This window comes from Apiotrichum porosum (genome assembly GCF_003942205.1).
Source record: "Apiotrichum porosum strain DSM 27194 chromosome Unknown scaffold_20, whole genome shotgun sequence".
Lineage (NCBI taxonomy): Eukaryota > Fungi > Basidiomycota > Tremellomycetes > Trichosporonales > Trichosporonaceae > Apiotrichum > Apiotrichum porosum.
In genome coordinates this window covers 119,227-144,567 of record NW_021167127.1, presented here as the reverse complement: position 1 = coordinate 144,567, position 25,341 = coordinate 119,227, and the positions used below count along the sequence as shown (strand labels likewise).

At 59.8% G+C, this 25,341-nt stretch overlaps 8 protein-coding genes across 8 annotated transcripts; 4 read left to right on the top strand and 4 right to left on the bottom strand.

Annotated features, from left to right (window-relative positions):
- Positions 1–1,488: 1,488 nt before the first annotated feature.
- EHS24_005246 (uncharacterized protein) lies at positions 1,489–2,933 on the top strand (the record flags this gene model as incomplete). The annotated part of the gene is made up of 3 exons (XM_028620776.1): positions 1,489–1,678; positions 1,716–2,156; positions 2,194–2,933. The coding sequence occupies 3 exons, from the start codon at positions 1,489–1,491 to the stop codon at positions 2,931–2,933; spliced, it is 1,371 nt and encodes a 456-aa protein (XP_028471992.1).
- Positions 2,934–3,216: 283 nt separating this feature from the next.
- DBP4 (ATP-dependent RNA helicase dbp4) lies at positions 3,217–6,280 on the top strand (the record flags this gene model as incomplete). The annotated part of the gene is made up of 5 exons (XM_028620775.1): positions 3,217–3,396; positions 3,439–3,499; positions 3,541–4,727; positions 4,778–5,623; positions 5,921–6,280. The coding sequence occupies 5 exons, from the start codon at positions 3,217–3,219 to the stop codon at positions 6,278–6,280; spliced, it is 2,634 nt and encodes an 877-aa protein (XP_028471991.1).
- Positions 6,281–6,314: 34 nt separating this feature from the next.
- Positions 6,315–7,564, bottom strand: EHS24_005244 (uncharacterized protein; the record flags this gene model as incomplete). Its single annotated transcript, XM_028620774.1, has 3 exons — positions 6,315–6,821; positions 6,873–6,941; positions 6,983–7,564. 3 exons carry the CDS (start codon positions 7,562–7,564, stop codon positions 6,315–6,317), a joined length of 1,158 nt encoding a protein of 385 aa, XP_028471990.1.
- Positions 7,565–11,416: 3,852 nt separating this feature from the next.
- On the bottom strand, positions 11,417–12,412 carry EHS24_005243 (uncharacterized protein; the record flags this gene model as incomplete). Its single annotated transcript, XM_028620773.1, has 5 exons — positions 11,417–11,539; positions 11,585–11,677; positions 11,735–11,888; positions 11,949–12,100; positions 12,200–12,412. 5 exons carry the CDS (start codon positions 12,410–12,412, stop codon positions 11,417–11,419), a joined length of 735 nt encoding a protein of 244 aa, XP_028471989.1.
- Positions 12,413–12,835: 423 nt separating this feature from the next.
- Positions 12,836–13,809, bottom strand: EHS24_005242 (uncharacterized protein; the record flags this gene model as incomplete). Its single annotated transcript, XM_028620772.1, has 4 exons — positions 12,836–13,012; positions 13,052–13,154; positions 13,194–13,500; positions 13,545–13,809. 4 exons carry the CDS (start codon positions 13,807–13,809, stop codon positions 12,836–12,838), a joined length of 852 nt encoding a protein of 283 aa, XP_028471988.1.
- A 231-nt stretch (positions 13,810–14,040) lies between these two features.
- Positions 14,041–15,344, top strand: EHS24_005241 (uncharacterized protein; the record flags this gene model as incomplete). Its single annotated transcript, XM_028620771.1, has 2 exons — positions 14,041–15,090; positions 15,150–15,344. The coding sequence occupies 2 exons, from the start codon at positions 14,041–14,043 to the stop codon at positions 15,342–15,344; spliced, it is 1,245 nt and encodes a 414-aa protein (XP_028471987.1).
- An 831-nt stretch (positions 15,345–16,175) lies between these two features.
- On the bottom strand, positions 16,176–21,512 carry SNF5 (SWI/SNF chromatin-remodeling complex subunit; the record flags this gene model as incomplete). Its single annotated transcript, XM_028620770.1, has 1 exon — positions 16,176–21,512. The coding sequence occupies one exon, from the start codon at positions 21,510–21,512 to the stop codon at positions 16,176–16,178; it is 5,337 nt and encodes a 1,778-aa protein (XP_028471986.1).
- Positions 21,513–23,183: 1,671 nt separating this feature from the next.
- On the top strand, positions 23,184–25,332 carry SUB2 (Suppressor of the cold-sensitive snRNP biogenesis mutant brr1-1; the record flags this gene model as incomplete). The annotated part of the gene is made up of 6 exons (XM_028620769.1): positions 23,184–23,335; positions 23,402–23,469; positions 23,533–23,641; positions 23,720–24,021; positions 24,617–24,735; positions 24,787–25,332. The coding sequence occupies 6 exons, from the start codon at positions 23,184–23,186 to the stop codon at positions 25,330–25,332; spliced, it is 1,296 nt and encodes a 431-aa protein (XP_028471985.1).
- Positions 25,333–25,341: the final 9 nt, after the last annotated feature.

Here is a 25,341-nt window from a genome sequence, read left to right as displayed (position 1 = left end):
AAGAAGGAAAAAGGGGGTTAAAAGAGAGTGGGGGGGTGGTGGGAATGAGTGGAATGAGAAGAAGAAGGGGAGGAGGGGGGATAGAGAGGGGACGATAAGAGCAATATAAAGAAACGTGACAGCGGAGAACCCGTCTGGTCTACCCATGCTGTTGGAGTGCATACATCCGGCGGTGGGGCGAGTCACCTCTTGCGGGTTGTTTGCGTGAGACCGCCGGCCACACCCAGCCAAAAAGGCCCAAATCTTTTCAGGACCGCCCGCCGAGACCACCATACCCATATCTGATGCTTTCCGGAGCAATATCCCTGAGACCATCTCAGCAGCACCGGAGCGTTCCACCGACGATATGCCCATCGATGCCGGGCATATCAGGGACACTTAGCCTGTCTAGTGGCCGCCGCCTGCCTCGGACACCGGGGGAGAGGGCCAGGAGCGCACCAACAGCGCAGCGTTCACGAGAATGACCAAGCAGGGACCGCGCAACACCACCTTGGCAGGCAAATCCTTCTCGGATCCGGGGGGCTGCGCCGTCGACGCATTTAATCCGGATCCGAACTAGGCAGGGCAACGTAACTACATGTGGAGGGCAGCAACACGACGGCTCGGCGGAGCATGTGGAGCGGTCAAAGACACATTCCAGCTGGGGTTCTTTTTTTTGCGTGAGAGAAGTGGCATCGTGCATCGTGGTTTGCAGGCATACGCAAGCACATCAACACAGGCAATGTGAATTTAAGATCGGCGATTGGCGTATATACAGTATACGCTATGAGGGGCTCGAAACATTGAGTAATTGAGTCATGAAGAGAGGGCCAGCAAGCCAACCCGTCGTGCCACACGTGGGGACGGCTAAACACGTAAAACAGCCGCCGCCGGCGCCAGACATCCAGTAACCTGACTAATAGCCCGTGCTCAAAGTGTCCATCTCCGTGTCTGTCTCCGTGACAGTCGCTCTTCCCGGAAGAGCGGCTGCTTCCATCGCGGACATTGGTGAGAGGTCCGTCGTCACGGTCTTGTTCATAGCAACACCGGGTGCCTATCCAGCAGGTTCGGACGAACTGTCTGACGAGTTTACGCGATGTGGGACGATCCACGCCAGGCCTGCAAATAAACAAACAAAAATCTGTTAAAAGACATGACTGTCTTCAGAGATCAGAGAGACACCAGAGGCTTGTATACAGATTAGCCGTGGGACGTCGTACCAATCGAGACTCGGCGCCACCAACGCCGCCATCAATCAGATGGTCTCGGTCTCTTGACCCCGCAGAACCACAGGAAGCTCGTGTCAGCCGAAGAACTGGACAGCGGCAAATTGTCGTAAAATCCACGGGTTATTCGAGGATTATTCCAACAATGACATTTATTATCAGTGTATATTTGCCACGTGTGGACCTACTTCTTATCAATTGCTCAGCAGGATCTGCAGGTGGAGGTTGGATTGTTTCCAACCACCGGACGAAGAAATCTTACAAAGTCAACAAATATCAAGCAATGTCGCACGAGGAGCAAGACGACGACCTCGTTCTCACCAAAGACGACGTTGAGGAGGTTATCGAAGACGATGGCGAGCCAGGAGAGCCCATGGAGGACGACGACGACGTTCCTGCCGATGCGGAGCCGATGATCAAGGACGACCCCGATGAGCCTCGCGACCGTCCAGACAATGCCTGGGCCGGTTCCTGTACGTGATATCGAGTGGCAGTGGGCTGACCTCATAGTCCTTCACAAGCCTGAATCATCCATCTTTGCACTCGCGCTCCACCCTTCGTTCCCCAACCCGCCCCTGGCCGTCACCGGTGGCCAGGACGACTTGGGATACTTGTTCTGTCCTCTTCCCCAGAAGGCCACTGGTGGCTTTACTCGTCACGACTTTGCTCCTATCCCTCTGACCGGGCACACTGATTCGGTTGCCGCAGCCGCTTTTAGCGCGGATGGCGAGTACATTGCCACTGGTGGCATGGACGGGCGCGTGCGCGTGTGGCGTCGCGTGACTAAGAGGAGAGGACCGGAGCCGGCACCCGAGTCCGCAGAGGCTTGGAAGTACTGGGAGTTTATCACCAGCCTCGAGGCCGGTGGTGAGGTGCAGTGGCTTCAGTGGCACCCCAAGGGCCCTGTGCTCACTGCTGGCTGTGAGGACGCAAGCGTGTGGATGTGGCAATGTAAGTAACGCTTTGCCACCAGAGCTGACCAAAACAGTGCCAACTGGCAGGACCATGACCGTCCTTTCGTCGCACACCATGCTGTGCACGGCGGGCATCTTCCCCCCTCCCAGCGCCAAGCAGCTCATCACTGCCTCGCTGGACAGCAGCTTTGTCGTTTGGAACCCGTCGACTTCGTCGCCCGAGCTCAAGATGCACGTCTTCTGCTCGCCCCACGCTCCCAACCTCGACCCGCAGATTCACGGCATCACGTCGCTTGCGGCTCATCCGTACGGCGGCCTGGTCGCGGTTGGCGGTGCAGGTGGTCGCGTGCGTCTCATTGCCCTGCCCCGTGGCGAGATTGTCAGCACCCTCGAGGACCACCAGCGCGGCGAGAGCATTGAGCAGCTCCAGTTCATCGATCTCTTGCAAGGCGCCGACGGTGGCAAGGGTGTCATCCTCGTCAGTGCTGGCACCGACGGCAGGTGCTTTGTGTGGGACGCGACCACCTACCGCGTGCGTGCCACTCTGCCGCACCCCGAGTCGGTCACTGCCTTTGCCGCACACCCGGCCCCATGCCAATACCTCGTCACCACCGCCTGTCTCGACCGTACCTTGAGGACATGGGACGTGCGTACCGGCCGCCTGCTTGCCGAGCACGTTGGTCACGTCGGCGTGGTCAACTGCGTGGCTGTCGGCAACGCGCCTGAGGGCGGCGAGAGCCCCCTCGGACTGCCCCAGGCCCAGGTGGTGATCAGCGGAGGAGACGAGGGTGCCAGCGTTATTTGGAGGGTATAGACATCTGTATAGGAACACATGTGTAGACTATCTGCAATGCATGGATGAGCGTCATGACCAAGTGCTGCACCAAGGTTATTTTGTTTTTGTGACCAAATGGGGAAGTTCTTTTACTAATAAAACGGAAATTTATTTTCTAATCATGCCAAAAGCTCGTGGGTGGCAAAACATAGTATCACGTGACTGGGACCTAGATTTCTGCAGATCTAACATTTCCATGGCGCGTGAGCAATCTGTGACATCTTCTTCTCGTCCTTCACTTTCATCAACACCACCAGCAACAATGGCGTTTGTCGAGGGTCAGGCGTCGTCCTCCAAGGGCCCCGCCAAGTCCTTCTCCAAGGGCAACGCAAAGGGCAAGGGCGGAAACAAGCCCAAGCAGCCTCTTGTAAAGACCAACCAGGCCAAGCGTAACCGTCAGAACGACGAGCTGCGCGAGCTCCAGGAGCGCATCGACAGCTATGTAAGTTAAATGCACCGCAGTAGACATAGCTTACAGTACCAGGACGCGCCGAGCGAACTCACTCTGTTCTCGCAGCTCCCGCTGTCGAGCCGCACTCTGAGAGGTGAGTTTGCCAACCGCTTCGTGGTCGTACCTAACGTCCAGGCCTCAAGCACAGCCACTTCCTCAACCCCACCCCTATCCAAGCTCTGTCTATCCCCCCCGCTCTCCGTGGACAGGACATTCTCGGCTCGGCGCGTACCGGTTCGGGCAAGACGCTCGCCTTCCTCATTCCCATGCTGGAGCGCCTGTACCTCCAAAAGTGGGGCCCTATGGACGGCCTTGGTGCTGTTGTCATCTCGCCCACTCGTGAGCTGGCTGTGCAGACTTTCAACGCGCTGCGTGACATTGGTCGCTTCCACACCTTCTCGGCTGGTCTTGTCATTGGTGGCAAGCCGCTCAAGGAGGAGCGCGACCGTCTTGGCCGCATGAACATTCTCATTGCTACCCCCGGTCGTCTCCTGCAGCACCTCGACTCTACTGTTGGCTTTGACAGTATGAGTGTCAAGGTGCTCGTGCTTGACGAGGCGGACCGTCTCCTTGACCTGGGTTTCCTTCCCGCTCTGCGTGCCATTGTCCAGCACTTTTCGCCGTCCGAGACTGCGCGTGCCGACCGCCAGACGCTGCTCTTCTCGGCCACCCAGTCCAACGACCTCACCAGCCTTGCCAAGCTGTCGCTCCACGACCCCTTGTACATCAACTGCAACAAGCCCGGAGAGGAAGGTGTCATGCCCAGCAACCTCGAGCAGTTTTACGCCGTGGTCCCTCTGGACCGCAAGCTGGACGCTCTGTGGGGTTTCATCAAGAGCCACCTGAAGATGAAGGGTGTCGTGTTTGTCACCAGTGGCAAGCAGGTGCGCTTCATCTTTGAGACTTTCCGTCGTCTCCACCCGGGTCTCCCCCTCATGCACCTGCACGGCAAGCAGAAGCAGCCTACGCGTATGAGCATCTTCCAAAAGTTCTCGAGCTCCAACTCGGCGCTTTTGATCTGTACCGATGTTGCCGCCCGTGGTCTCGACTTCCCCGCTGTCGACTGGGTCGTCCAGCTCGACTGCCCCGACGACGTCGACACGTACATTCACCGTGTCGGCCGTACCGCGCGTTACCAGAGCGAGGGCAAGGGTCTGTGTATCCTCTGCCCGTCCGAGGAAGAGGGCATGAAGACCCGCTGGACCGACAAGGGCATCGACGTCAAGAGGATCAAGATCAAGGAGAGCAAGATGGGCAAGCTCGACCAACAGATGCAGAGCTTTGCGTTCAAGGAGCCCGAGATCAAGTATCTCGCTCAGAGGGTGAGTCACAGGACTTGTGTGTGTGAGCCTTTCTCTAACTCGTTCTCCAGGCATTCATCTCGTACATGCGTTCGATCCACATTCAAAAGGACAAGTCTACGTTCAAGCTCAGCGAGTACCCCGCCGAAAAGTATGCCGCCAGCATGGGTCTTCCCGGTGCTCCCCAGATCAAGCTGCTCGAAAAGTCGGGCAAGAACCAGGAGCGCGGTGCGCAGAAGAATGACGAGGACACCGGCCCCACTGTTATCCACCAGAGGCTAGCGGAGACGGACAGCGAGGACGAGGACGACGAGGACAGCGAAGACGACGAGGGCGACGACAGCGAGAGTGGAGAGGAGAGCGATGCTTCTGGCTCTGGTTCTGGCTCTGGTTCGGATGCCCCTGCACCCAAGCAGGCTCCCGCCGTCCGGACAAAGTACGATCGCATGTTCGAGCGCAAGAACCAGTCGATCCTCACCCCGCACTACTCCAAGCTCGTGGCCCACGACGACGACCTGGCCGGTGCCGAGGACGACGACGACGACGTGTTCACCCTCGCCCGTCGCGACCATGACCTGGACGGTGCCGACAGCGACGAGGACTTTGAGGGCGTCAAGAAGCCCCTCATCTCGTCCGAGGACCTGTCCAAGCGCAAGCTCAAGGAGGGCACGACCCGCAAGGGCCAGCTCAAGAACCGCGGCATGCCCACCAAGGTTGTGTTCGGCGAGGACGGCGAGGCGCGCGACTTTTACGAGCACGGCGACGACGTCGAGGCTGGCGCTGGTGCCGAGGAGGTCCGCCGCGCGTTCGTCGAAGCTGAGAGCGCGCGCATGCGCGAGGCCGACATTGTCGATCGCGAGGTGGCGCGCGAGAAGCGTCGTGAGAAGAAGCGCAAGAGAAAGGAGCGCGAGCGTGAGGTGAGTGAAACGACTGTCCCAGAGGTTTCGGGTTGTTACAGGTGGTGTCGTGTGTTTGGGTCGTGGCTACGCTTGGCTGTGGTGACTCTTGTATCCCACACGTCCGCAGCTGGGCAGGTGTTACCGGTGGTGTCACTCCTTCGTTGTGCGGTGTACCAGGGCGCGACGCTCCATGCGTCACGCGCCAAGAGAAAAGACACACACGACGAGGCAGTACGGGTGGGACTCGGAAGGTCCGTCCGGCCAGCTGTCAGCTGGGCAGCGGGACACAATTTAATTTGGACCTGTGACACCCAGTTTGCTCCGGATCTGCGGAGCTTTTACACAGAAGCCAAGAACCATGACGACGGGGAAATCCAGCCTCGGGTGGCGCGGGATCCGAAGACGAGCGAGGACGCGACTGACATTCCACAGGTGATGGCGTCCATGATGGGCGGCGACGAGGGCGGTGTCGCCTACCTCGGCGGCTCGGGCGACGAGAGCGGCGGCAGCGACGCTGGCCCCGGGTTCGACTATGACAGCGACGCCGCCGGATCGGCCGCTTCGCGCTCGGCTAGCCCCGAGCCTGCGGCGCGTCCTTCCAAGAAGCGCCGTGCTGCCGAGGCAGAGCTCGAGGATGACGAGGAGCTGGCTCTCCGCCTGCTCCGCGGCAACTGAGGCAGGCGTGTGTAATGTTTTCATTTTTTTTTGATTAGGAGACTAGATGCATCATGGATTGCAATTGTTCTGTGACAGAGAAAAGAGAGGCTACAGGGAGGGGAGGGGTCATTGAAATGTGGTATGGTATGGTGTGGGTTTGCGGACGGCGGACGTCCCAATTAGTGTATGCGTGTGTTGCTTGTTCGTTCGAGGCGTTTGTGTTGGGTGTCACCACGTGTTGGTCGTCAAGAGGCGCAGAGGCGTTCATGAGCGGCATGCGAGACTCATGGGAAGGAGGCTTCTCGTCATGACCATTGCGAGAGAGAGAGAGAGAGGGTATGCCATGCGTGTATGCTGAAGACAACAGGGGGGAGGCATGGTCGGGTCGTAGAAGGTCAAGAAAAAGAGGGGGCGCGCCGACAGCCGCGCCGGCCGGCTCAGCTGCTTGCGGTTTACTTTGCGGCTTTGGCCATGGCGGGCGTGCCGGTGCCGTCTGGGTGCCATGGGAGTGCGCGCAGGGGCGTGCCGTTCTTGCCAACACGTAGACTGCGCGTCGAGGCTACGACCAGCGCGGCCCCACAGGACAAGTGGGGTGGGGGCGCCGACACACCACGGGAACGTCTGGCAGGGCGCGGGGTGGTGACAATCTGAAAATGGGTGGTGGTGTGAGCTGCTTGTCCTAAAGTTTGAAGGCTTCCGTCACAGAAGCGCCCGACTCACCTCGTGAGATGCGACTGGGAATGCACGCGGCGTGGTGCGTCGGCGCGCAGAGCTGAGCTCGTGCTCCAACCGTGACAGCTGGGTCGCAACGGCGGCTGGCGTGACAGGCGACGGGGTGTTTTGACAGTCTCGCGGTGGCGTGGTTGCCGGGGTGGGTGGTGCACGTCGACGAAACGGGTTGCTGTCAGTGCCCATGCTTGCTGGGCAGCGCTGCATGGCCACACCGCCGAGGACGGGGCTGCGGATCCTCTCCATGGCGGGTGGTGCGACGAATGGAGTGGGTGTGACGGGCTCGGAACCGGGAGATGGTGGGGAAGTCTGTTGTTGGGCCATGTCGATGGCTGCCAAGCTCCTGCGCATGGGGACGGCTGCGACACGTCTGCTTGGGCAGAGGGCTGTTGCGTCTGGTGCGGAGCAAGTGACCTGTGGAAACAGGGGCTGGCGGCGTGGGAGTGGGTGGTGTGATATGGAGGAGATGGTGAAGGGAGGAGCAGGTGGTTGGGAGTGGAGGGATGCTGATGTAGATGCCGGGTAGGGAGCCGAGTGACGGCGGTCGTCTTGGCGCTGGACGAGGGCGGGCATTGTGCTTGTGTGGGGGAGTGTGTGTGTGTTATGTATGTATATGTGCCCAGAGAGATCACAGACACAAGAGATGCAATGCAAGAAGCATAAGAAGGAAGAAGGAAGAGAGAGAGAGAGCGTGTGGTGGCCGCAGTATATATCGCGCGTGCCGGGTGGTGGCGACGACGACGGAACGCGAGGGGAGGGAAGGCAATCGCACGACGCGGAATGTCTCTCTCTCTCTCCATGTAACGCCCGCCCACCCGCCGTCAGCCCATCTCTTTCATGTCGGCCCGCTTCGGGTGCAGAGCAATGCTTTGCTCTGCATGCTGCTTCTGCTTCTGCTTCTGCTGCTGCTGCTGCCGCTGTCGATGCCGGGCAACCCGCTAGCCGACAGTTATCTCGCTGCCCCCATCAGCCCCACGACGGGCCCCCCACCGAGCCGCGGCGCCACCACCACCACCGCAACCCCCCACGCGCCGCCACCACCGCGGGACCCTTGCATGCCCCGGGCCAGCAAACACGGGGACAGCAAGGTATGCATCGCTGTGTATGTGTCTTGGACACCTGACTGTTTTATGTGCTCTTTGCCAGCTGCTAGCGGGGGTATGGGAAACAGCAAGGAGGCCATGTTGCAACCCCATTGTCTGCCTCATGTGTCACATTACAGGCCACAGGCCACAGGGCCCGCAGGAATGCCGGGTCACACAGCACAGCTGGGCCAGCTGGCCACCAAAGACAGCAGCCGACAGCAGCCGTCTGAGACAGCCTGGGCCGTCGTGGTCGGCACATTTTTCCCCCGCAGCGCAGTCATTGCATTCACGTACTGAAAGGCGTCGACGGCAGAAGCAGCACAAATGGTGTGGACAAAGGACATGGCGTGCCGCGGCGGTACGGCTGTGCAAGTCTAGCCCCACACACCCATTCTGTGGAGCGTCGAGCCGCGCTACAGCGGGTCACGGTATCACGGTACTGAGGGCCGACATGCAACGATGATGCTGCGTGCCAAGATGGCCATTCTGGGAGGTGTGAAGCTTCGTGCGGGTGTGCAGCACCTGGAGGACCATGCTCCCGCAACACCTGTCTCGCGCACCCGTTCCACAGTTGCACTTCTGTGGGCGGGTCGCTCGTGTCGGTCCTTGGCTCGCCCAGTAAATGACATTAACATGAACACTCTGACCCATCTGCACCTCTTGCAAGAACATATGATGAACGTGCCGCCAAGATTAGGGGAACGGGCCGATGGAACCACGGCGACACGAACAACAGAGTGCGGACAGTTGATCGGCAACCGCCGTCGCCATCTTTCGGGACCAGGTGTGGCAGGCAGCCCGGGACACCCTATACCGTCCTTCACATCGTCTACATCGTACTCCCCCCGCACTGCGCGTATGCCTCGTTTCCCAAGCTCCACTTTCTCCAGAACCCATTGCTGGAGACGAGATCAAACACAGTAGGTACGCAGACACCACACCGCACCGAGATCGGAAAATCCCGCCCTGCCCGAGAAATCGGTTCGCTTCCGAACCACGGCGAGACGCCCGGTCCATGTGTTCTGCATGTTCTGTGGGCCACGGAACGCACCCCGAGACCCCAACACGGCAAAGGAAACGAAGTGAGCGAGCACCCGATGATGACATATTAGAAACAAGGCCAAGAACTCGAGGGAGCGGCTCCTATGGTAGCCGGCCTGCACATCAATGTCTGGCCTGCTAATGTCTCATTCTCGCACATACCCCACCACCAGGGGTACTGTGTACTGTGGTGGGGTCAAGGATGAAGTGTTCTGTCTCCGCAGCTTTTGCCTTTGGTTTGTGGCCCATTGAGTGCGTCGGTCCAAAGGTAACCCGAACCACCGAGCATGCCATACCACTCTGACACACAACCCTCAACAACTGACACCAGGACACACACCGACACACCCAACACACGGCCCAGCGCCGACATCACATCCCCCGACCGGGCCGGCGCCTCTTTGAACGCCTCGCCGACACCCCCACCCCCTCCCTCGCCGCTGCGGCCTCCACCGCCTAGCCAATGGTGCCCATGACCGCTCTACATCGCCGCATACCGCACTGCAAAGCCGCCCAGTTCCTGGGATCTAGTGGTGTTTTATTAACTGGTGAGTGGACGTTCTGCCAGATCTAGTTGTGGCCGCTGTCCAGTGGCCAGTGGCAGTGGAGTAGACGGCCCGGTTGATGTGATGGGATCTGACAAAGAAGCGGGGTCAGCCATCCGGATCTCAGATCTCGAGAGGTGTGTGTACATTCCATACACAATTCGATGCAGGGACATGTGTCCATGTTGGCAAAATGAGGTGGTTGGTTAGCAGGGGATGGACGATTCGTGGGGGCACACCAACACGACGAAGCCAAGAGATCTGGCTAGCCGGCCATGCCGGCGGTATGTGGCCTCACGGCATGTCGACCTGCAAGCAAAGCCAGTAGCGTAAAGCCATGGAAGTGCATTGTGGGGATATGGGACGGGCGCCACTGCGGTGATGCGGGCAGGAGGAGGATGCGCACTCTTTCGAGCAACGGACACTGCGGAGCGCGGCAGATGTGACTTCCGGCAACCCACAAACCCACAAAGCGGGTCACCGAGGACACCTTGCTTTTCAGACGTATCCACACACTGTGAGTTATGACATGTGCATTTCGCTTCCCCGCAACATCCCATACATGTTGCAAGGTTGTTTCGCAAGTCGGGTGCCGAACAAGACGTGCCAAGATCCATGCAGGAGGGAAAAGGAGAAAATATCGCATCAATCAGGTCCACAAAATGGGTCATATGGGTCATATGGTCAAACGCCCATCGTCGTATGCGCGTACCTGGCGCGGCGAGGAGCGCCATTTGAGTGTGCAACAGGCACGACAGGTACTCTCATTGCAGATCTTGGTTTGGCAGGTGGGTGCAGTTCGTGGCACAGGTAGCAAACCAGGCTTTGATACCTCTGCGCAGGCTGCAAAAGCCTGCCAAACGACGACGCACTCGCTGTCGAACCCTCATCATACCTGGTAGCACCCTTTGTGGACAGCGACGGTTGAGGAACAGCCGCTTGGTTCGGGACTTCCCAGCACGAGCAGGCCTAGGACACCCGATTGCTGCGCATACATTACCGCCCTCGCCTTGCGCTCCCACCCAGCTCGACCCCCAGGGGGAACCCCGCGCTGCTCGATGTTGATCGCTTGCACAATCGACATCAACTCTGTCACCAGAGTTCCGCTGTACGTCAACGTCTGCGTGTGACACTGATGATGACGTCCGCTGGCTGCCGTACAAGGGAGACGGACGCGGATGACACACTTCGTCAGTGGTGAGGTTTGGTAACGGTCACCCCGTCTTATGGAGTGTGGCACGGTTCGTCACACCGTGGTGCATCGTCACAGCAATGTTAATCACAGCCTAACGAAAACACACAAAACATCGCTTGCGGGGTTTGCTCGCAATGGTCCCCGCACGCCATGGCGTTTCCTGTACCGCATGCTCCCACCCCCGCACCCGGCCACCACTCCGCTGGCCGCCGGACGCTGGCAAGGTGGACGCACCGGGGACTGGTTGCCCGATACGACTGCACCGGGGTATCATTATCAGCTTATCAGGGCGGGTGGGCCCACGCGGACGACTTGCATGGCGTCGGGCAGCTGGCCGGCCAAGCGCTGGGGTCTCCTAGATAAGTGGATAAGTGTGAGTGGGGTGCGGAGGGTGCAGTAGCGAGTCATGCGAAGCTGTTGCGTGCGTGCTGGGTATGTGAAATGCGGTGATGATGGTTCATACAGGTGGGATATCAATGCGACTTGTGTGTGAATTTGTGTAAAAGGATGGTGTCAAGAGAGGTGGCCAAGAGGAGACTGTTGGCGTGTGCAGTATCCGTTACCTGCGGCGGTGGAGACGGAGGAGGTTGATTCCTTCGCGAGTGTACACTTCGCGCGCGCCTGGTTCATCGTCCATGACGACTTCCCAGTCAAAGTGTTTCTTGAGCATTGCCCAGAATCGCTTGTCCGCCTAGAGTCAGCGTCACTGTCGTGTTTGGTATCACACCTTTCTACGCTTCTTCCACGCAAACAGGATTTCCGTGTCTTTTCCGACTGGTGCGAGGTCGCATAGAGTCTGTACCAAGAGGGGGAATGCGGGCTACGAGTGTCAGCCAGTTGGCAAGCGAACGAAGAGAAGGAGTCAACTGCGACGTACTTCAAAGTAGACACAGTCCGCAGCCAGAACAACGTCGGCCGCTGCGGGCACATGCGTTATGGGTTCGCCCCAGCTGAGCTCGCCGATATGCAAGTTGGATCCCACAGGGAGGAGGTTGAGGTCGGCGTTGGCCTGCATGAGGTCGACCAGGCAACTGAATGGCATCAGATCGGCTGTCATGGGGTGCACGTCCACATGATCGCTTCCAACTCACTCTTGGTCGGTCGCCCACACCTCGGCTGTAGGTTCCAGCATGGCGGTTGCGATGCCTACCAGGCCAGTTCCTGAACCGAGCTCTACGATCGTCTTGCCGACCAGATGATGGGGTTCTAAGCGGTGGCGGTAGGCGAGGTAGCGCGACATGACCTGGGGGGGATGTTGTCAGCGGACCACGAGAGCGGAGGACGAGATGTAGGGTACTGGCCCCTCATCTCCTCTCCTTGGAACTCTTGAGACCATGCTCACCTCTCCTGAAAGCCACGCGATACCACCACACCCAGGCCCAGCATCGACCTTGAGCCGCACGTCGGGAATGCCCTTGACGACAACACGGTTTTCCGCGGTCAACGGGGTTGTTGTAAACTCGCGCGTTGGGGCCAGAGCTTCAAAGGATGGAAACGCGGCATTGCTGTCGTCTGAAGAGCCCGAGTTTGAGCGTGAGCGAGGCTGTATGGTCATGGCCGAGAGGACTGTGGATGAGATATGGAGTGAGCGAGATGTTATATCATTCCCCAAAGATATCAAGTCAACAAGGAACTTGTGCCTGGGCCCTCTTTTCGATCATTTCTGTTTATGGCCACGTGGCCGCAATGTAACTGTCCAAGCATTCTCAATTAGCATTTGATTTGTATTGCTTGGATCTTGCAGCAAAGCATTTCCGGCCGTGTTTGGATTGCGGTATGCATCGTGCTACATATGCTACATGCCAGATTGAAGAACATGCCCACAGAAAGTCGATGACGAGAGGAGGCGTACAGGTAATACACAGGAGTGGGACAATTAGGCAACGGACTGGAAAGGGAACTGGCGGGGTCTTTGAGAGTGTTTTGGTCTAGGTCATGGGGAGGAGACGGGCCTGTACGAGACAATCGTGAAATCGTCCTAGGCCATTGTCGTCCGGGTGTTCTCCGTGATGGTGACGGTGACGAAGCCGACTGCCTGTTTCAAACGAAGGCGGGCCTGCTCAAGAGTAACACCACCCGGAGCGTCGATACCGAGATAGTTGAGTTCAGCGTCAATCGACACACGCTTCGCCTTGTCAATGTCGGCAAGGGTAATCTAGGAGGTGTCAGTGACAAGTTACAACATCACACATACCAGTCGCTTAGGTGGCGGCACGCGGTCAACTACCCCTTCGATATGGGGAACGGTGAGGGGTACGAGCTCCTTTTTTGTTGCCGCACGAACTAAATTCCACGCTCTACGCCCGTCAGAATTATAGCCTAGGCATGGCACTAACCTCTGTTCCTCCAGCGACCTTGGGATGACTGCGGTGGTTGACTGCGCGTTGAGCGCGGCAACGCCTACCTTGAGCGCATTGATGTCGGTCTTCATCCCGGCCACGTCCCGCTTGATCTCGGCGAGATCGCTTTTCATGGCCTTCTGGTCCTCACCGCCAGACGCGACCGAGGTCTTGATTGTCTGAATGTCTGTTTGAATAGCAGTAAGGATCTGCTCCAAGGCTTGGGATGGATGACCGGTGGTGGTGACACTGCCGCCATGGTGCTCCGGAGGCTGAGGCGTGAGGCGAGGAGTGGGCAACGCGTCTAATAGTCGTCAGCAAACAACAAGCAATGTTGCACCAACGCACGGTGCAGGTGATGGTGTTGAACGGTCTGTGCCCAAACCACGACACTCTCATCCTCTTGGAGAGGAGACGCGTCGATGAGGCGGAGGAGCCGACCGATGTCGCCAAAGACACCCTCGCTGAGGGGCACGGTGATGTCAGTGGAAGGGAGGGCACAGACAGCCGCAAGGGCTGGCAGCCTCGCAGCATGCGATGCGATGAACACCATGGCTGACTCTGGGACTGCGATAGTCGAGTATGTCGTGGGGGGACCTGGAGAGGGAGGCATTGTGTTGGTAGCGAGAGAGACAAACGGAGAATGCGACAGGTAATTGTTTTGGACCAAATGATTGTTATTGACGATCGCATTCGCGGAATCAAACTCGTCAACACCGCGCGTCATCCTCGACCTCCACATAATGGAACCGCTGGTGTGCGTGTGTCACGGGCAGTGCAATACCCCAACGGGTCACAACAACAACCTCTCGCACACCGTTCCAGTGGTCTCGCCTCGAGCACCATGAGCTACAACTGGAACCACGTTATCGACTCGCTCGCGCCAAGCAGCAGCTCGGCCGCACCCCGCCGCCCATCCCAGGAGCGCTCCCCACACCCTCCCCACTCACCCACCCCGGGCCAATCGACCTCGCCCTCGCGATGCGTGTGTGAATCCCACCCGGTCCTCTTACAGCCTCTGCCACCTTCCTTGACGCTGGAAAAGGAATCACGGGCCCAGTCGGAACTCGAGCTCGACCGCCAGGCAACCCAGCGCCGGCGGGAACGCGAGCTGGCCGAAGCGCTGCAAGACGCACACCACGAAGTCGAGCGGATCCAGGCGCGCGAAGAGGTGGGAACGTGGGCCCGGCTGAGGCAACGCGTGCAGCGCGGGAGCGTCAGCGAGGCGTCCAAGGCTGGCATGCCGTTTGTCCACCCACCACAGGCGTACGAACTGTACGCGGCCATTGACAACCACAACCTCGACTACATTGCGCGTGTGCGCGACCAGGCCTTCAACCTGTTACTCCAGAAACACGGCGGCGAGTTTCCGATCGTGTATGCGAGCCGAATTGGGCCCACGCACAGGGACGTGGTGATTCTTCTCGTGGGCGCGTTCTCGCGCTATGTCAACAACCTCGACGAAGACGACTTTAAGAAGAAGGAGACGCTCAACACGCTCAAGGCGTTGCGCGCGAATGTGGGTTTGTCCTCTAGTGACTGTGCTAACCCGCGCCACCAGCTCAAACTCGCCATTGACAACGCCCTCGCCACGGCCACAGGCACGTCCCAGTCCAACCTCCTCTCGTCGTACATGCAGGTTCTGATCATGTCCGAGGGCGACTCGTGGATCCACCGCTCGACCCACGACCTCGGTCTCGTCCTGCGGTCGCCCGATTCGAGCCCTCTGGCCGAAGCAGAATCAATGGTACGCAAGTTTGCGACCAAGGAACTGCGCGGCGTGACGGGCGGCGTGTCAGATGTCGAAGACTATATTGCCAACGCGACGCTCGACCTCGTCATCATGGCCGCGTGGAGCGTGGCGGCAACCCAGATGGATGTAGAGCCTCTCCCGGTGAGCCCTCAGCTCGGGAACCCCTGTGGAACGACTTTCAGCTGACCTTCATGCTCCAGACGTACACATTCGCCCGTGACCTGCGTACATGGCAGATGCTCAACGAGGCCATGGATGAGAACAAGGACAAGCTCAGCAAGGTCACCAGGCGCGTGCGGCACGTGCTCGAGGCTGTAATCGAGTATGGGGGGGACACGAGGCAGGGTGTGCGTGGGAGGTTGCGCGACGTCAAGGAACATGTGGACAGGCAATGAGCCGAGCTGGCTGCTGGCTGCTAACCAGGCAAGGGGAAGAAAGCGGTCGACGAGGGTGAGAGCAGCGCATTGGGGTATCTTTCTGGCGTCCATAGCTTTTGACGGGGACTCGCAACGTTTCTCGCGAGAGGTTTCGCCGATTTTAGTGCACATGTAATTACAGCTGTACAACCTCACATGACAAATGTACATCGGCCAACTCACTGCTCCGCAACGATACATACCCTCGTGCACTTCCTCTGACTGACATTGTCTCACTCGTACGACATGCGACCTACGTTTTCAACTCCTCGTAGCTTTGCTCTGTAGCCAAACACATGCCTCCCAAGCGCCACCTGCCACTTCACTTTGAAACAGGCGAAAGCCATGCCTGGGGACCAAATGCGTCGACACAGAATGAGGATATGAGGACCATGAGCGGCGATGCTCCATGTCCTGTGTCTTTTGTACGCGTCAGTCCACACCACTGCCTGCTTCGCATCGTTGAGTTGGGCGACATCGGTATGCCTTTGCAACTGGTCCCCTTATGAGCCCCCCAGGCCCTGATGTCCTTACGCCAACTCTTACCCACCGCACCCGAGGCTTATGGCAGCTCACCCTGTGGTTCTTACGTTGCACGATGTTCCGCTACATCTCTATGCCCAATATGAAAAGAATTTCTCTACTTGCTACTTCTTCGGAAACCTCGGAAACCTCTGTCTGCCTGCCTCGCTCACCACCTGTCCCATCCCATCCCATCCCATTCCTGATCTCTCTCATCCCCCCTCTCCCTCTCTCTCTCTGTCACACTCCCTTCACTCCCTTCACTCCCTCCGTCCCTATCTCCCCCCGTTACCGCTTGCGCGCAGCAGCGACGCGGGCCTCGACCTTTTCGCGATGCTGGCGGTTCTTGAGGTGTACCTCAAAGTTGTTGAACGTCTCCTCGGGACCAGGGTTGTACAAGCGTCCGGGGCAGTCGTGGCATTTGACGCGCCACTCGTCCGGGGACGCCTGCGTCGACTCGGGCGGGCGCGCCTTGAGCACAATGCTGAACCGGTGGTCTGGGTATTTCGTCTGCAGGGCGGCGTGGGCGCGCGACGTCCACTCGGGCGGCACGGGGGCGGGCGGGAGCGCAGGCATGGGCGTGGCGGCTGCGCGTTTCGGAGTAGGCGGTGCGCCGCTCGACGACGAGGTGCGCGCCTTGGCGGCCGCAGCTGCTGCCTTTGCCTTTTTACGCTTGCGCGCCGAGTCGTCGTCATCGTCGTCGTCGTCATAGTCGTCCGACGACGAGTCGGACTCGGACTCGGACTCTTCAAACCGGTTCGACGACCTGCGGTTGCGGCTGGGAGAGCCAGTGGCCGGCACGACGGGCAGCTCAAACGCAGGCGGCTTGGGGCTGTCCGAGTCTGTGCGTGTGCGGTGGTGCTCTTCGTCCTCGTTGTACTCGACAGGGCGACGTGATCCAGTGCGCTGGAGGTATTTCGTGCATTTGGCGCACAGGTCAATCTCGCTGCGGCCGCCAGAGAGGTGCTCGGGGACGCCACAGTTCTTGCAGTGCCAAATCTTGATGGGCTCGGGTTCAGGAATAATCACCTTGACCAGCGGCGAGGGAGCGGGGGCCTGCTCCTCGGTCTTGACCTCCTCAGGTACCTCGGGGGAGTCGGCAATGCGACCGTTGTGACGCTTGCGAGGGGGCAGAGGTGACGAAACTTCTGGTTCCGAGTCCTCGCGCAGCGAGCGCTTGAGGCCGAGCAACGGTGTTCCATGATCGCCATTGACCACCGATCCCTCGCGGGTAGACGGCGGTGAGGTGCGTGACGCGCCGCGCGAAAGACGCGGGTGCGGCTGGCGCCTGTGGCTGCGGTGCGACACGGGGGCCGAAGGAGGCGAGGGAGGTTGAGGAATCGGCAAGTCCTGCAGTGCGAGGTTGATGTTGGCCTGCGCGGCAATGGCGGCGGCACGACGGGTGCTGGAAACGGGAGGTGGGGCTGGGTCAGCAGCAGCAATGACTGCAGGGTCGATGGCCGGGTGCAAGAGAGTGCGGAAGGTCTTGAGCGGCTCGCGGTCCGGGAGAACAATACCACGGCGACCACGGGTGGCACGCTTTTTGCGCTTGCTCTCGCGCTCGCGCTCCTTTTCAATCGCAATGACGTCCGCCTCGGTAAAGTTGGCAAGGACAGGGGTAAAGTTGGCCATGGCCACGTCCTCTTTACGGAGCGCCGTGGTGACGGGCGGGAGGAAGGCGGCGCGCACATCGTCGTTGACAATGTATCCCGAGCCCTGGGTGTGGCCCACAAGGAAAAGGGAACGCTGGTGGGTGACAATCTGCTCGTGAATGTCGTGTGTGATGGCCGTCACAAACTCGCCACTCAGGCCAAGGTCTGTGCAGTACGACTGGGCAAACTCCTCGGGGCTCACACTCGAGTTGAGGTCCCACTCAAACGTGTCTACCAGGTTTTGTGTGCCCACGATAATGTCGACCTTGATCAAGATACGCAGCTCATTCTCTTCGCTGGGAGGAGGGAGACACGCCATGGCCTCGTCGACAGTCATGACCTTGTCATCCACTTCGTCGTCAAACGCCACAATGCGAATGTGCGAGTCGTCCTGGTCGGCTCCTTCGTCCGTCTTGATCTCCTCTTCGTTCTCAAGGTGCGCGTGGCGGAACACTTCCAGCATCGAGTGGCCCTCGGGGTCGTCGTCGTCGACGGTACCGCGGCCGGCGGGTCCGGCAGGGCGTCGCGGCTGGATGGGGATAACCTGGTCCTGGTACTCGCGAACGCGCTCCTTGATGGCGGCAATGATCTTGGGCAAAAACTGGCCCGCAGGGAGTTTAAAGTCATCACAGATGGTCTGCGCAAAGAGCTCGGGAGTGACCACCGTGTCTGAACAGTTCCACATGAAGGTGTCGTTGAGTCGGTGCTGGTCGTGCTCGAGATCCAGGCGGACGGGAACGACGTGGTCTTCCACTTCCGCCATGGCCTTGAGCTGCTCGGGTGTGAAGCGAACCTCCTTGCGACGACGGAGCTTGAGACGGGCCGCAGCCTTTTCGTGAGGGTAGACGATCGAGAGCTGTGTGGTAGGACGAGAACGAGGCTCGCCCTTGTGAAGCTGCCACCAGGGAGTCTGCTGGTCCTCGCGCTCGGCCCAGCGCTGCATCTTGCTGCCCATCTTCTTGCGGTGGTCCACAATCCCGGTCGCAAACTGCTTGTCGCGTCCAAGCCACGTCTTTACATCCTCTTTTTCGCGGTCCGTCATGGCAGGCAGCTTGCCACCAAACGTCGGGTCATCGTACTCGTCAAACTCGTCGATCGGCAGCGTGTTGATACCCGTTGTGGGAATGTCGAGGCGCAGCGCATTCTCCCACTCCCTGACTGGCAGGCCATGCTGGGACCCAGGCGCAGGACCGGGCTGCTCGGCAGCTGGTGGGCGAGCGCCGTGGGTGGGGATGAAGGTAGGCGGGGGCATTCCAGCATCACGTGTCTTGTCCTTTTGCGATACACGGCGTGCGAGCAGGTTGGGCGTGGGCGAGTCGGGCGTACCACCAGCAGACGGCGCAAGGTGAGGCGGGGGCGGGCGAACAGCGGTTGGCGTCGCAGGAGAGCCTTGCTGCTGCTGTTGCTGCTGCTGTTGCTGCTGCTGCTGTTGCTGTTGCTGTAGCTGTTGCTGCTGCTGCTGCTGTTGTTGCTGTTGTTGAGCGGCGGCCCACATCCGTTGCTGCTGCTGCTGTGCGAGGGCCGAAGCTGGAGGCTGTTCCTGCTGGTGCGCACCGGGTGGTGGTGGCTGGGGAGGCTGCATGCCTGGAGGACCACCGGGGAACTGGATGCCCTGTGCTGCGAGCTGCTGCTGAAGCTGTGGCGGGATGGGACCTCCTTGCTGGGGAGGAAGGCCCGGAGGACCACCGGGAACCTGGCCGCGTTGCTGCTGCTGGAAGCGCTGAACGTGCATGAGGAACTGCTGCATCCGCTGCAGCATCTCGGGGCGAATCTGGCCCGTTTGAATGCGCTGGGAGATGTTCTGGACCTCGGCGAGAATGTTCGGGTTGCGACGGCCCATCTCATCACGCCACGCCGGGTTGTTGACGTGCGGGAGGTAGGCCATGAGACGGGCATCGAAAGGAAACTCGGCGGGGTTGATTCCTGGGGGCATGGGAGGCATCTGCATGCCTGGCGGGCGAATAGCTGTGCCGGGAGGAGGCATGCCTGGACGAATGGGCGACTGGCCAGGTTGGCCAGGCTGGCCTTGGCCTTGCGCCGCCTGCGCCTGCGCCTGCGAAAAGTAGTTCATGGCCTGCGCCATCTGCTGCTGATGCTGAGGCGACATGTTCTGGAGCGCTCCGGGAGGAATACCAGGCGGCATAGCACCAGGAGGGAAGCCTTGCTGGGGAGGTGTCGGGGCGCTTGGGCTACCCTGCATGGTGTTTTGCACACTCTGTGCGTGCTGCTGCAACGCCTGGATCGCCTGGACTGCCTGTGGTGATTGACCAGGCATCTGGCCAAACTGAGGCTGACCAGGTGGTGGTCCGTTGACTCGTAATGGGTCCTGCATGGGCGATGGCACATTCGCCTGCTGGGGTGTGGGCGGAACAAGCGAGTGGTGCGACACGTTTGACAGCGCAGGCGAGGGAGCACCACCGCCCGCCTGAGGTGTACCGGCAAAGGGTGGAGCACTGCCTGGTGGTGTTCCCGTTTGCTGGCGCATCGCGGGCGACCCAGGTGGCATGGACCCATGTGGCGAAGGAGCACGTTGCGAAGCCGACGACGCCGGGCGGTTGGGAACCATGTACTGCGGCAAGCTGGACGCAGGCACGGGGCTCTGATGCATCTGCGATCCAGGAGTCTGCGGTTGCTGGGTCGGTGTTGGAGGCTGCTGTTGCTGGGCCTGCTGTTGAGCTTGCTGTTGTTGAGCCTGTTGCAGAGCCTGTTGAGCCTGTTGCTGCTGTTGTTGCTGCTGCTGCTGTTGGTTCGCCTGCTGAGCTTGAGCCTGGGCCTGGGCTTGCTGCTGAGCAAACACGCGCAAAAAGTTCTGCTGCAAGCTCGCAAGCTGCTGCTGTTGTTGCTGCGGTGTAAGGTTCTTAAAGTTGGGATTTTGCAGCAGCTGCTGACGCTGGGTAGCGAGGATATGTTGCTGCTGGGGAGAAATCGAAAACGTTGGCGGACGGACCTGGCCCTGCGTGGGTGCAGCCATGTTGGGTGGTCTTGGCGACGCTCCTGGTGGCAGAGCTGGTGGTGGCATGCTTCCCGGTTGAGAGGCATTGGGACGGACAGGCGATCCAACTGCAGGCGACCCGCGACCTTGCATCTGGAGACGCGCCATCTCTGGGGTCATGACACCGGGTCCTGTTGGCGTGGGAGGCTGCTGTTGTTGCTGCTGCTGCTGCTGCTGCTGTTGAAGTAGCTGTTGCTGAGCCTGTTGTTGTTGAACCTGCTGCTGCTGTTGCGCCTGCTGCTGGACCTGCTGGAGCGCTTGCTGTTGCTGCATGAGCTGTTGAAGACGCTGCTGTTGGAGAGCCTGTAACTGCTGTTGCGGGATGCCACCAGGTGCGCCCTGCTGACCCTGCTGGCCCTGCTGCTGTTGGCCAAGCTGACCGGCGGCAAGCTGTTGCAAAAGCTGCTGCTGCTGCTGAGGATTCAACTGTCCCATCAACTGGGCGGGCGGGCCTCCTCGCATCATGGCGGCGAGCATCTGGGGGTTGACCTGTCCCTGGTTTTGTTGCGCTTGCAGACCAGCCATGGCCATCTGCAACTGCTGGGGGTTGAGCTGGGCGCCCGGGTTGCCTTGCGCCATTCGTTGGAGCATGGCAATCTGTTGAGGCTGGAGGTTTGCAGGGTTGAAAGGAAGACGGTTCCCAGCTTGCTGCTGCTGTTGCTGCTGCTGCTGTTGCTGTTGCTGTTGCTGGGCCGCCATCAACTGCTGCTGGAGTTGCTGTTGGAGCTGCTGGTTCAACTGTTGTTGATTCAACTGCTGCTGGGCCATCGAGGAAGGGCCGGGGTCGCCTCTTCCTCCTGCTGCTCCGGGGATGGGGGAAGACTGAGAGCCGAGGGCAAACTGGCCCTGCTGCTGTTGTTGGAACAGCCGGGGGTCCATGGCTGTGCCGGGAGCCTGCTGGAACTGGTTAAAGGGGAACCCAGGTGCGCCGTTGGCCTGTACGGGGGAAGGAGAAGGCTGAGGGGGCTGGGGTGTTGTCATGTCGGCAGCTGGAAGTCAGCCACGGATGGATGCGACAAGACTGCAGTCCAACCTACCGAGAGTCGCGCGCGCGAAGGCCGGCCTCGAGGCCGGCCGTCGAAAGGTCTGGTCTCACCTAGGCCGCGCCGGCAAAGGACCCGGTGCGGTGGCTAGGACAAGTCTAGAGATGCTGCCTGTGGATGGCGGGAGGAAACGGGGAGGGAGGGAGAGAGAGAAGACGAGGTCAGAGGGGACAAAAGGTCAGCATCAGACACGAGGAGCAAGGACACAAGGGGGTGGATGCAGTGCGACTCACGTTGGACACGCGGGCACGAATGAACCTATGCAGTGTGTAGGATGGTGTGTAAAAGGAGTGCACTGTGGAGACGTTGACGCCGGGGTGGATGTGCGAGGGTGACCCGTGCACAAGGACGCGTTCCGGGGAAGGCAGAGGCGCGGCTTTGATGTTGTTGGGAGCCAACGGTGGGTTTTGGTGCGGGGGGGAAGGCGACGGAAAGGGTCTCTTGATGAGAGACTGTGTGTGGGAGGGGGGGTGGGTGGGTGTCTCGCGCTCTGGGAGTATGCCTGGCGGGGTGAGGGTGAGGGTGGTGGGGGTGGTCGCAGGTGTTGATGGAAGATTAGATAATGTATGCGCGTGCGCGTGTTGTAGCCGACGAGACGAGACGACGAGTAGGTGGGTGGAGATGCACAGAGGATTGGGAGATTCAACCCTCCCCTTGTCCAGACCCAAACAGGCGTGCAGGTGGGGGGGGGGCCGTACGGTGGGACGGTGGCTACGGTGGGTGCTGGCTGGACCCGGAAGCAAAATATCAGCCACCGCTCCTCTGGGTGTGGCGATTAGTGGTGGTAGTTGGTGATTAGGACGATCCGAGGTTGAGCCTTGACCTAATCGCTGTAGACTGTTATTGAATATCCCTCCACCCTGCGCGGTCTCTTCATGTCCTTGTTCTTCTTCTCATCTATCTCTGATCTCTCTCTTGGCATTACGCGTCGGCCCGCCTCTTTTTGTTTCGTTTGCGTGTGCGCGTGTGCAAATAATAGAGCGTCACCCACACGATGAGAGCGTCGGATGATCGGATTCCCCCGCGCGGCGGCTGGCGGCTGGCCGCGGCTGGCCGGCTGCGAGGACGCGTCACATGACTCCCTGCAGGGGGACGTGTGAGGGGCGGGGGAGAGGGAGGGCCAAACAAGGTGCCACATGTATCCATAACGCCGGTGCATGTTTATAATCCCCGGGCAGGTGGCGCCCCCCACCCGTCTCTATGACGTCCCCCCTTGTTAAACCCTTTTGGCGGGTACCAATTTGCTCCCGCTCCCCTCAGCCTCTGCATGCGGTGTGTGTGCGTTCTATTGATTGATACGGCCACACCCCCTCTGCCGCGCGCGTAACAAACCCTTTTGCTTTGATCTCATCACCTCAATACCCCCCCTCCCCATCCCATATCTCTTTCTCCCTCCAGAGAAAGGTCTCTTCTCCACCCCGTGCGTATCCCCCCTTCCTCGCCCTTCCCACACACACACATGTCGGCCAGCCACACGCGATGGCCTCGGCCCCCTCGCCAGGCAAACCCGTCTCTTCTTCCACACGTTTCCATCATCATCAGACAACATCCGGCTTACGCGTCGCGCCTCGCGTCTTAGACACCCACTCCAACTATATCATCCACAAAAATGGCGCCCGAGGACACCGAGGAGCTCGTCGACTACGATGAGGCCGAGGACACCTACGCCCCGCCCCCGACGGCGGTGGCCACCACCGGCGCCGAGGGTGCGGACGGTGAGAAGAAGGGCAGCTACGTCGGCATCCACTCGACTGGCTTCCGGTAAGCATCCTGGCCTGCCCATCCCGCCACACGCCTGCAGCAGCTTGCTGACGCTTGTGCTCTCAGTGACTTCCTCCTGAAGCCTGAGATTCTCCGTGCCATCTCGGACCTTGGTTTCGAGCACCCTTCGGAGGGTAAGGATTGATCCATGTTTCTGCACCAGGCAAAAGCACACCTTTCAACTCACACAAAAACAGTCCAGCAGGAGTGTATCCCCCAGGCCATCCTCGGCACCGATGTTCTCTGCCAGGCCAAGTCGGGTATGGGTAAGACGGCCGTGTTCGTCCTTGCCTCCCTGCAGCAGATGTGAGTAAACATTGCCCCTGGACACGCGTGTGCGCAACGCGTGCACGCACGGCCCCGAGTGGCGCTCATGTTTCCCAGCGAGCCTGTCGACGGCGAGGTCTCGATTATCATCATGTGCCACACCCGCGAGCTGGCGTACCAGATCCGCAACGAGTTCACCCGTTTCTCAAAGTACATGACCAACGTCCGTACATCGGTCTTCTACGGTGGTACCCCCATCTCGGCCGACCAGGAGATCCTCGCCGACAAGGAGAAGTGCCCCCACATCGTCGTCGGCACCCCCGGCCGTATGATGGCCCTCGTCCGCGACAAGAAGCTCAACGCCTCCAAGGTCAAGCACTTTGTTCTCGACGAGTGCGACAAGATGCTCGAGCAGCTCGGTTAGTCTTTCAAATCCTTCCCCCCGGTCCCGCTAGTGTTCCATTTTTTTCATTGTTACCTCGCCCACACCGACCGCCGAGGGAAATACACCGAGCACTACCCTCTACCGAGTGCGAACCTGTACGCGGGGTTCTGCATCTCAGCCAAGAGCAGCATCGACGACGCGAAAAGAGAGAGAGAGAGAGAGAGAAGCCGTCGAAAGCAAACCCCCCTCTGCGTGCGGAGGCGAGGCGCGAAGAGTGTGCGAGAGCTACAAGCCGCAGTGGCGACACTCGCCCTCGCCCAAGAGCCCATCAAATCGCCAGTGACCCGATTCTCGGAGAGGCAAATGGATGGTGCAGCGAGCCACTGCTGGTGCTCAATCGGTCCTCCCCTTGGCGGTTCGGGCGGCAACACCCCCTACACCTCCCCCCTACGGCTTTTGTTTTTGGTTTTTGTTTTCAAGGTGGAATAGTTAGCTCACGGTTTTCCCTCTTCCCAACTTGTCAACCCTGCCGCTTTCGACTTTTTGTTCCCCTTGTGCCTCTCCAATGTTCCTGTCGACGTCCTGCCCCGGTCGCCACCGATCTTGAACCTAACATTTGACACCCACAGACATGCGTCGCGACGTCCAGGAGGTCTTCCGGGCTACCCCCCACCACAAGCAGGTTATGATGTTCTCGGCCACCCTTTCCAAGGACATTCGTGCCACCTGCAAGAAGTTCATGCAGAGCGTGAGTTGAAACCAAGCACCTCGTTGTGGCCTCGACTGACCACATTCCCAGCCCCTTGAGATCTACGTCGACGACGAGACCAAGTTGACCCTGCACGGTCTCCAGCAGTACTACCTCAAGCTCGAGGAGCGTGAGAAGAACCGCAAGCTCAACGACCTGCTCGACAACCTCGAGTTCAACCAGGTGTGCATCTTTGTCAAGTCGGTCGCCCGCGCCACGCAGCTCGACAACCTCCTGCAGGACTGCAACTTCCCCTCGATCTGCATCCACTCGGCTCTGCCCCAGCCGGAGCGTATCAGCCGTTTCCAGCAGTTCAAGGCCTTTGAGAAGCGTATCCTCGTCGCCACTGACATTTTCGGCCGTGGTATCGACGTCGAGCGTGTCAACGTCGTCATCAACTATGACGCCCCCGCCGACGCCGACTCGTACCTCCACCGTGTTGGTCGTGCCGGCCGTTTCGGCACCAAGGGTCTCGCCATCTCGTTTGTCTCGTCCGAGCCCGACCAGGAGGTCCTCCAGAAGATCCAGGAGCGCTTCACCGTCGCCATCCCCACTCTCCCCGAGACCATCGACCCCGCCACCTACATGACCTCGTAAACGGGTTGT